General features: G+C 36.9%; 1 protein-coding gene across 5 annotated transcripts in view; it reads right to left on the bottom strand.

The window, feature by feature from the left end:
• The window catches only part of RPGR (retinitis pigmentosa GTPase regulator), a 119112-nt gene continuing 107331 nt past the window's right edge, over nucleotides 1-11781 (bottom strand). For all 5 annotated transcript variants that reach the window (XM_050936552.1, XM_050936553.1, XM_050936554.1 and 2 more), the window contains 2 exons: nucleotides 10639-10745; nucleotides 1-6752 (listed from right to left, as the gene is read on the bottom strand). In XM_050936552.1, coding sequence (XP_050792509.1) covers nucleotides 6525-6752; nucleotides 10639-10745 — 335 coding nt within the window. In that variant the 3' untranslated portion in view covers nucleotides 1-6524. The remainder of the gene's footprint in view (nucleotides 6753-10638; nucleotides 10746-11781) is intronic.

Raw genomic sequence — 11781 nt, 5'->3', positions numbered from 1 at the left:
TACAAACAAAAGTCAGATTTAGTGACCCAAGAGCATAATATTGGTCATTTTTTCCTCCTGTTTAACTTTCAAATAGTTATAGAAAAAATGTGAACTATTTAAACCTGTGGTTATGCAGTGTTCCAGTGACTACTTGCATTACACAAAACATTACCACCATGACTTCCACTGAAGACTGTCAGTTCTCGACTGTTTCAGGTACAAATGAAATATGGTCCAGGAATAATTTAAAAACAAACATATTCACATAACGTCTTAAAAACAAAATAAAGCAAAAATATAGAATGGGAATATGTGTTAAGGACATCATAATACATCAGATTTGCACACAGTAAGGAACAAAGCAAAGTTAAGTACTACTAGATAGTCATTTATTATATTATTTGTACTGCAGTAGAGCTTACAGCTAATTTAAGGATGCAATTTTTCTTTTAAAAAAATTTCTCCCATGGCCCATTATCAACATAGATGTGGCTCCAGTAAAATTACTGATTTTTTTTCTTCAAAAGGTAATTGCCAATAATGTTTAATGATCTAATGTCTTCCCCATAAAAGTAAAAGAAGCATGATAAAATGCAACAATACAGATGCATATAATTGGCTTTTGGAAGCCCAGGCTATGATGCTGATGGTAGTCATGGTGAGAGGGTGACAAATTTGGTGTCCACTCTTGCAAAAGTCTCTGCTTGAAATTTTACTCATGTGAATAGGTTGCTCAGATGTTTAAAGTTACTCACTGGTGTAAGTGTTTGTGGGATCAGGCCATAGATTGCCGCAGAAGCAGGACTATCCAGGAAATATTTTTTAAAAATATAAACCAGCTAAAATTCTTAGCTCAAACACTTAGGAGCTGCTTTTTTACTCTGAAATAACAGTTTATTACAGGCAGCACAGCTAGAGGGGCCAACAGTTCAGGTGGCCCAACACTTCCCATTATAAGACCCTGCTTTCAGTTGGTTATGGCTTTGTCAAATGTAAACTGCCTGGGCTGAAGTCTTCCATGATGGGTGTCTGCCCCAAGCTGATTTTTTTTTTAAATAAAGTTTCTGAGACTCGAACAAGGGTATCAGAAGAGGAGACTGGAACTGGGATGAGAAACCGAGGGGGATTTGGGATGAGGAGCTTAGGGGAGAGAGATGGGACAGGCTGGGTAGAAGCATTCAGACTTGGGGGAAAACAGGGCAGAACAGTCTATACCCACTAGAGCACAATCCCCTCTGGAGCCTGGGATGGACCTCAGGCTTCCAGAATCTCACCATTCCTCTGCTGTCTGCAAATATCTTTGAAACCCTCTGGCAAAGTGTACGCCTCATTCCCCTCTAAGTCTGGTTCACACAGAGGATGACAACCTAAGTAATACTGCTATCAGTTACTCCATTAGTTCAAGTGGCAGAGGGCTGTGTAGTGGATAATGAACCATACGGGTGCCAATATGATACTGTACAATGGAATTTTTTTTTTCAGTTTCAACCTTAAATCGGTCCCCTGGTGGATCTGCATTATGATACAGACTTTAATTACATGATTACATACTATTTTTTCCACATGACCCATGTGTCTTCAGTTTGTGTCTTGGACAAATGTATCCCTATACTGTATATGCAGAAGAGAACTTACTCATTTTGTAGTTTTTCTGTCAGTGTCATTGTAGTTTTAAAGTTCAGCAGAAGGGGGCGCAGCAGCCAGCTGTCTTTCATAAGCTACTGCCAGACAGGAACCACTAGAGGTCAGTGTATCACCAGGCTTTTATCTCAATCACTGGATAAAATTGCCTGAAAGACATGGAACTAAGGAAGTTTCATTCTTTAGACTGCAAATTACTAGTGCTACTTAAGAGTCACTTCGCTGTTTGCAATAACCACCTTAGGAGAGATCCTATTTTTCATAAAATGGGACATATGCGGTTGACAGAGTAATGCATCAAATAGTTATTACTTTCTTCTGTTAAGAAGGTGGAGGACCAAAGTGCAGGAGTATTATTCTTGTACTTTGTATCACGGGATGGTTTTAAATTTTGGCAGCTCTGACATTTGTTATTGGTAGGAAGTATGCAGCCCGACTATTAATCTGAAAAACGGGGTCACATTACAGAGTATTGAAAAGTACTCAATGAAGAGCTGCCATAACAGCCTTTAAATTTCACAGGGAAATATCCTTGGATGTAGCACGTGAAATTTCAGGGGGAAAATTTTTTTTCTGTGGGACGGAAAAAGGAGGCTCATGGTGGGAAGCTGGTTTCTCATTTAAAATATAGAGGCAGATGCATCCCTCCATAACTGAGTTTCATTGGTTGTATCTGTGAAAGTTCTAACCTACTTAAGTAAATTTTATAGGGATTTAAAAAAGATACAGACCTCTGTGTTCAATACATTTATGATAAAGCTTTCTAAATCTATTACCTTAGTAACTTATCCATTTTTCCATATGCAAACGGATTGAAAACATTCTGTATTGTCTATTAAAACTTAACCTTAACATCTGCCAATCAGTTTAAACATATTTGCTAACTTCATAACTTGGTACTTATGGCAGGGTTGTGTTCAGGAGATTCCACAACTAGAAAAGTAAGGGTGTTATAGGTCAGGACTAAACTGCAATTACTCCATCAGTTGAAGAAGAAGCAGATAGCTGCATTATGGCTTTGTCTAGGGCTATTAACACACTTTTTCATAAGCATTAAAAACTGAAATAAGAAGGGTTTTTCTCCTTTAGTAAACAAAAGGAGGCAATGGAATTTGCTTTGGGCAATATTATCAACACATATCTTGAGAATGCAAGTCTGGATATATTTGTTCAATTTTGGGCAACTGAAGCGACGCAGAGATGTTTGTAAAAGAAATATAATAGAACATGTCAAATTCCAAGCATTTTTGTACGTGTGTTTCTGATAACTACACTAAAACTATAACTACATTAACATTTTTTTGGACATCATTTGTCAAAAACCAAATTGTGATTAGCTGAACCATTTTAATGTCATACTCAGGCTTAAATTCTACCTGAACTCACATTTATGTTACCCACAGCCTTAGAAGAAGATAGGCTCATGTACACATGATAAACATGCCAAAATGTGATCTGATTTACATCAACTCCATTGACTTCACCTGGGTAATCAGAGATAAGGGATGGACACAATATATGTATATAAGCTATCTGGGAAAAAAGTAATAAAAATTACCACTCGGTATAGCACTATGTACTTTGGGAGTATGAAAAACAATCAGAAATGTGTGTTCATGCCCCACTGCCCTGATCCTACACCAACAAAGTCAATGGGAGTTTTGCTATTATATCACCAACATTATTGTGTGGACTGTATTGAGCTCATGCAGGGTTTTTGAACGCCCCTGATGTGTGGTAGATGTAGGGCCAGATCCTGTGCTTTTTGACATCAATGCTGATTTACTATCTCTCTCTATAAGCTAAGCCATCTTTTAAAAAAGTATTATATAAAAGAACTAATGCAGAGCATCTTAAAGCAAAGCGTGAAAGATAGCTGCACTCAGCCATTTTCTTGAAAGGATAAAAAGCTCTAAAGATCTATTTAAAGCAGCAGGTACAGTATTGATTAAGAGTGAGCAACTTAACTGCTGGTCAGGGCCAAAGGGAGGAAAGAGTTGGCTGTAAAGACTGAGGTGCTATAGTTATACTTGCGGAGCACACAACCTCCATGGCAAGTTTTAGAAAAAAATGAAGTTTAAAGAGCCATCCCACTGGCATGAACCAGGACCATGTAATCCAGGAATAGTGATTTATGCTGAAATACTTAGCTTTGGAAAATAAGGGTAAATGGTAAAAAATAAAAGCAGTGCTCCAAATCATTTCTATGATGGAACCTTCTGCAATTATTTAGCTGACAAAATACCTTTTAATGAACAATAGCCTTTTTATCGTGCAGTAAACTATATAATATGTGGTATTATTAATGATGAAAAATCATTTATTTTTAATCAGTGCACACTGCCTGTTAGAGTCTTGACTTGTAGCAGCAAACATCCCGTTTTCATGTAACTACTTGGAAGGGCAAAAGGGAACAGAAAAAATATGCTATACAAAGTAATTGGATCACAATAAAATGTGCTTCCAAGTGTGTTTTGCTGTCTCAATAGCTTTAAGCAAACCTCCCCTTCTAGAGTAAGATCATATTTAAGAGAATTACTCTTCACTAACTGAACTCACACTTTAAAAAAAAGAAACAGCCCTTAGGGTACCTTCCTTTGGGATCAATTCCAGCCCCCTTTAAAAATGTAAAACTAATTTTAACTCACTGAAGGAAACCATTTAGTTTATCACTCCTCTTCCAAGATTTTTTCCTATTCAGACTAGGATCCAAGCAGAACAGAAGTCAAATGTCCACTGAGAAAAAGAGGAAAACAGTAAATACCATGTATTTTGCTGGAAAGAAAATAACATATTTAATGTACATCTGTAGAACTCAAAGCTGTCACATGGAAAAATAGCAGAACAAAAGGTCAGGATCTTAATTAACTCTGGAAAAGGATGGCTTTTAATATGATGCTACTTACTGCAGTCCAGAGGAGGCTCCGTTAAAGTATTTGGGTATTTGCCATACTTATACGGACGAAGCATTCGGTTGGACCAATTTCTAGGTTAAGAACAGCCCTAGTTACTTGTGACAGGGTTATATAAAGCCTAAGCCGCCCTGAAACTAGGAAAAATAGATAAATCAGAGGTGACGTTGGGCCAAAGGCAGATTCAAAAGTGTGCATAAGTCAGTGAAATTAAATAACTTTTTCCTAGTTGTTTTTTAAAGATCAGCTCGTCTCTTATGAAATATTTTGAAAAGGATTCAATTTGGCTACAATTCTGGTTTTATATTATATGTTGTACTTTACATGTTTATCTTTGTTTAATAACTAACAACTTTTGAACACGAAAACACAATCATGGGATCAGATTAATCACAGGACAGGATGTGTTTTAACATTTATTAATAAACTAAATCCTTATTTCTTATTTATTTGCAGCTGAATTTTAAGGAATCTTGTCTTTTTATGAATTTGGTAATTAGAACTGTGTGTTAAATATAAGAAATGTAAACAACAAATAAAAATGACAAATTCTGAAAGAAAAAAAACATTTGCATCCCATTCATGGGTCTGGAAATTGGCTGAAGCATTCACTTGCTCCTTCTGCATAATCCCCACCTGAAAGAAGGCCAAATCCCTTCTCCTCCCTTAGAGCAGAGCCACTGAAGCTACTGAAAGTACTTGCCTGAGAAAAACAAGAGGGATTTAGCCTATAATGATATGTTTGCAACATCAATATTTCCCATAGTAATTCATTCAGATGTCCCAAACAGAGGATATTAACTCCAGGTGGAAAGCAGGTAGCTGCAACACATGAACTGTTAATGATGAAAATGTTTTCCTGCAAATGTCCTTCATAAAATGAAAAGGAAGAAAAATACAGAAAATTATACATAAACTCAAATGATTTCTTAATACTATAGAATGCTTTTCAAAGTTTTTCCACAAGGCATCAGCTGCCCTGTAAGGATGAATATCTTAGTAACCTTGTCTATATGATCAATTTATTTATTTTACTAAATATAAAGTCTTGCTTACTTCAAGATGTCCACCATATGTGATCATAATTAAGAGTCTCAGATGCTGTATGTTGTATGTTAACAAAACCTCCACTAAAGTACAGTGAAGATTTGGGTGCTCAAGGATGCAGGAATAGACTCCCAGTGAAATGATAAAATGGGAATATTGACAACTGATTTCATTCTGCCCTGCTATTGGCTTGATTCTATGTAGAGGCAATTCCCTCAACAACTCTCACTGATTTCAACAAGAGTTGAAGGCACTCAGCATCCCTCAAAAATGAGTGGTGTTTCTGCAGGCTCTGATTTGGCCAGGTACATAAGCACATTACACATTATTTGCAGTTAGGCATCTCATTGACTTCACTGGAACTGTACATATTCATAAAGCTAGACACATGCTTACAGTACCTGGCTGAATCAGAGCCTATATTTTAAAATACTTTTGAGTTTTGTTGCTATTTTTCTATTTCAAAATGGAACAAGACAGATGATTTCTAAGTGGCTCAATACCCTTCTTAATGTTCATTTCTAAATATTCCTAGCTATTTTGCTGAACCAAATAATACACTACAGTAGCTATTTACAGCTTTGCACCATATCAGACTGTAAGTGGTACCATGTAGATTGAAGCATCGGATACAATTATTTAGCAAAAATTATTAAAATGCCTGAATCCAACTTTTCACATACAAAAATATATTTTTATTACAACACTGAACAGTTAAGGCCACAACACTTCAGTAACATTCTATTAAGCTCATCTGTTTCAATTACTAAAATTATCAAAAGAAATAAATACCAAAACCATGGTCTTCAAGTCCAAAACCAAGGCAAACAACTTAATTATTTTTTTAAAATCTGTCATCAGTAATAAGAAGAAGTCATAATTGTTTTCAAGTATAAATTGCAACATGTGCTTGCAGCCTGTCAAATATATATTCTGACAGCATTACAGTATTAAACAAGTAGAAGACTTGGTCTTTCTGCCCTGGTTAGTTGTGGTTTCCTTAGGATTCTCCCTCGTGTGATTTTGGTTTTCGTCTTTCCTGTCATCGCCAGATAAACCTGCTTCCTTTCCTTTATCCTTTTCACTTTGGAGTGGCTTTTCAGATTTACCTTCATTGGTGTTATGTACATTTTTCTGACTTGTCAACGACTTTCGCTTAAACAGAGAAAACTAAAATAAAAGATGATATATTAACCCCCCTAGACAATTAATAGTGATTTTCAAGATGTACAAAAAAGCCTGTACACAAGTTAAAAGTTGCACTCTCAAATGATCTTAGGCCACACAGTTACGTTTGGTAAAATAAATAATAAAAAACACACCATAAAGTGACACTGAGCTTATACTGATGAATAACACAAGTTTGTTTACACAGACCAAACTCAGCAAATTGCAAGAAGTAAACAAATAGCATAAATGATGAAAAATAAATTACATTTGTAATATTTTTTCAGTTTTAAGAATTAGGGCTCAAAAAATTAATCACGATAAAAAAAAATTGCTATCAGAGTTTTAATCGCACTGTAAAAAAATTGAAATTTATTAAATATTTTTGGATGTTTTTCTACATTTTCAAATATATTGATTTCAATTACAACGCAGAATACAAAGTGTACAGTGCTCACTTTATATTATTATTTTTTTCAATTCACCTCATAGAAGTACTGTAGTGCAATCTCTTTATGGTGAAAGTGCAACATATAAATATAGATTTTTTTTTGTTACATAACTGCACTCAAGAACAAAACAATGTAAAACTTTAGATCCTACATGCCCACTCAGTCCTACTTCTTGTTCAGTCAATTGCTAAGACAAACAAGTTTATTTACCTTTACGGGAGATAATGCTTCCTGCTTCTTATTTACAATGTCACCTGAAAGTGAGAACAGGCGTTCACATGGAACTATTGTAGCAGGCATTACAAGATATTTATGCGCCAGATACGCTAAACATTCATATGCCCCTTCACACTTCAGCCACCATTCCAGAGGACATGCTTCCAGGCTGACGATGCTCGTTAAAAAAATAATGCCTTAATTAAATTTGTGACTGAACTCCTTGAGGGAGAACTGTATGTCTCCTGCTCTGTTTTACCTGCATTCTGCCATATATTTCATGTTATAGCAGTCTCAGAATATGACCCAGCAGACGCTGTTCGTTTTAAGAACACTGTCATTGCAGATTTGATAACAAGCGAAGAAGGTACCAATGTGAAATTTCTAAAGATAGCTACAGCACTCGACCCAAGGCTTAAGAATCTGAGAGGAATGAGGTGTGGAGCATGCTTTCAGAAGTCTTAAAAGAGCAACGCTCAAATACCAAAACTACAGAACCTAAACCATCAAAAAAGAAAAGCAACCTTCTGCTGGTGGTGTCTGACTCAGATGATGAAAATAAACATGCGTCGGTCCGCATTGCTTTGGATCATTATTGAGCATAACCCATCATCAGCATGGATGCAAGTCCTCTGGAATGGTGGTTGAAGCACGAGGGACATATGAATCTTTAGCGCATCTGGCATGTAAATATCTTGCAACACCGGCTACAACACTGCCATGTGAATGCCTGTCCTCACTTTCAGGTGACATTGTAAACAAGGAGCATTATCTCCTGCAAATGTAAACTAACTTGTTTGTCTGAGCGAGTGGCTGAACAAGAAGTAGGACTGAGTGGACTCGTAGGCTCTAAAGTTTTACATTGTGTTATTTTTGAATCCAGTTATTTTTTGTACATAATTCTATAGTTGTAAGTTCAACTTTTGTGATAAAGAGATTGCACTACAGTACTTGTATTAGGTGAACTGAAAAATACTATTTCTTTTGTTTTTACAGTGCAAATATTGGTAATAAAAATAAATATAAAGTGAGCACTGTACACTTTGCATTCTGTGTTGTAATTGAAATCAATATATTTGAAAATGTGGAAAACATCCAAAAATATTTAAATAAATGGTATTCTATTATTGTTTAACAGTGTGATTAATTGTGATTAATTTTTTTAATCACTTGACAGCCCTATTAAGAATTTAAAACCAGATCCTGCAAACATATGTCATGAACAAAGGCAAACCATTTAGTTATATACTTAATTTTAAGTATGTGTGTAGTCCCAATGAAGTAAATGACAACAGACTTTGAAGTTAATGGGACTACTCATGTGCTTAATTTTAAGTGTGTATTTAAATGCTTTGCTGGATTGGGGACAGAGTGCTCAGTACCTTGAATGACTGAGCATTTGAATTCCAGCCCTACAAGGCTCCATGTAAGGTGGTCCCGTCTATAAAGAACTCTACGGATATCCACTCCGTATGTTTTCATCTTAGTAAAACTCAAAGTGGTGAATTATTTCCTTCTTGAGGTACATTGTATAAGATCAGATAAGAATTATGGGCCTTTCACTGAAGTCATCAGAAAGACTTCCAATGACTTTAACAGGAGTTGAATCAGATCCTAAATCTGTGATAGACCCCGCAAACTCTCAAAAAGATTAGCTCTTAATTATGCAAAGAACAGTCTCATTCCTGTCAATACGAGTAATCATGTAAGTACGAGTTTGCAGGATCAGGCTTGTCATTTGCACTTTAAAAAAAAAATTTAATCTAAAAATCCTAGACAGATTCTCTAATTTATTCATTGTCAGTCGTACAAGAAAACAATCCTGTAGCTGATTTAAACTAGCTGTTGAAATTGATGAAACAACACAACAACATTTATTCAAATAACTTTTTAACAGAATGCTTCTTTATACCTGCTTTTTAGGATGTGATTTCTGGGTTATAATATTATCTTGTTTTCTACAGTCTTCTAATTTGGAGAAGATTTTTGAACATGGGGGATAAAATCCTGGCTCCATTTAAGTCAATGGGTGTTTGTCCATCATTTGAGTTCAGTGAGGTCAGGATTTCACCTGGGTGTTTCCATAGCAACAGGTATTGTATGTCAAATGTGCTGGCTACTTCTCAGACTTCTTTACATTTCCAACACTTCAAACAGGACACAGGCCTTTGAAATGGGGGACAGTATTCTCTCTGCACCCTTCAAACCACGTTTGTCTTCCTTCTTTGGTCTCTTAGCTCTTTTCCCTTTACTTGTCCTTTCCCCTACAGATTGTGTCTACATAGCCCATGGCAGTCAGAGTCCCAGCCTGGGGTCCAACTCCGACTTATGCTACTGCACTAAAAACAACTGTGTAGACAGCCCTTTGAAGTTATGTCTTGGGTTGGAGCATGGGCCCCTCCCTAGGCTTCAGAGCTCAAGATCCAGCCTAAGCCGCAACTTCAAGCACAATCTACACAGCTATTTTTAGTGCAGTAGCATGAGCCCTGCAAGTCCGAATCTATTGAACCCGGGTTGGGGGGGCTCACATGTAGACGTACCCAGAAGCTCTTCACCAGTCGTATTGTGCTGAACCCCGACCTCCACCCTGAGTATTCCTCACATGCCATCAGGTCCACTCTTCCAATGATTAGCCTCTGGTTCACTCCTTGCTTTACTAAAAATATGGTCACAGTAGGGAATAACTAGAGGAAGAGGGAAAACCTGGTGTGAAAGCAGCATAAACCACTGCCACACTATGGGACATATAGAAACATGACAAGATGGTATGACACAAAAAGGGAACTATCTAAACAAGTGAGATGTACAGGAAATGTAGGACACTTAAGAGATAAGCCTGACATCAGTAGTCCAAGTTTGGATATTTCCCCTGTCTCAACCTCTTGCCTTGCTTCCATTATGGTGCCGTGGCTCATAATGCTTTCACATGATGTCTTATCCTCTCTATCTGCATATTGCAGTCAATGGAATCACTCATGCAATAAGTTACTGTTGAATGTGGGTAAGGTTCTCAGGCCCTCTGCAATTCCAAGAATGATCCACAATAACGGATACTCTTCAACAGTAGCCGGCACATACAAAGGGATGTTCACTGGGACTTCTCAGTCAATTATGAAGATGGGGCTCACTTGTGTGGACAAGGATCAAAAATTTCAGTAACTGCTCACCACTATTATTCTTATTAGTCATATTACACAGAACTGAAAACTCAGGTGGTTTACCTTTTTAGTCCTTCCAAGTATTCCTCCAGATATTCTATCATCACCACTTTCCAAAATTGCCCCTGAAGAATTGTTCTCAGGATGAGTGTCGGGGGTATTTTCTCTCTCTAAAATAACACAAGATATATTAAACTTTTTTTCACCACTGCAAAGAGAGATCTGTGCTTTTAATTATTTTTAACACTCAGACACACAAATTAGTTCTGCATCTAAAATAGAACAGATAGAATAAAATATTCAGTTCAACTTGATGCCCAGCCAAACTTGAACAATTCTGTTTTTATTTTTCTCATTTCCATTTATATCGGTTTACCATACCCCAGATGTTTGATTTTCAAAAGCAGAATTAATACCAAGGGCATTGGCAAATACGTAAAATATTTTGACTAATCCACCTACAACTGTGTATGGTTAATAGAAGACAGAGTGTATTGCACATGAATTTAGAAAACATATCCTAACCAGCACAGAGTGATTCCTCGTGCAAGAATTGTATTTCAGCATGAGTCTTTGTTCTGTAGCAACAATAAAGAAAGAGATAGAATTCATCTCGATTTTCGTATGTCCAAATTGCCCTCTAGTGCCAGCCTTAATGATATAAATCCCCCTGCTAAAATCAAAGAACCTCAGATTTATTGGGGGTTGGGAAAATATTTAAAGATCTGTTCTGAGCTACCTACTGTCCACAATATTGGACAGAGATGCCCTAGCTTCTTTGTAATTAGATGGAGTGATGTGTTACTTTATGATGTATCACTGATTTCCATCAAGGCAGTAATCATTTTTTATTCCAGAAGTTGAGAGGAAAAAAAAAAGGCTCGCCTTTTTTGCATTCCAGTTTGTACATTCTAGTATCTTTCCAAAGAACAGCATAATCTTCCCTGATGTTCTCAAACCTGCAAGAAAGCTTTAGGCTCTGTGGCAAAGTACCTTCTTCTCCTCGGCAGGCTCAGTCCTTTTTAGCCTTGGAGACACAGGCTTGGGCAAAGCAAACCCTTCTAGGTAGCACAGGGTCCGGCTAATACTTCCGTTAGTCAATCCCTTGTGCTTGTTTACTCCCCTTCTGGGGACAGAGCACAGCCTTCCTTGCTGCAAAGGTTCAGAGCCTTGCTGCACCTAAGGGTACGTCTACACTACAGGATT

This window comes from Gopherus flavomarginatus, chromosome 1, assembly GCF_025201925.1.
Source record: "Gopherus flavomarginatus isolate rGopFla2 chromosome 1, rGopFla2.mat.asm, whole genome shotgun sequence".
NCBI lineage: Eukaryota > Metazoa > Chordata > Testudines > Testudinidae > Gopherus > Gopherus flavomarginatus.
This window is presented reverse-complemented; position numbering and strand designations above follow the sequence as displayed.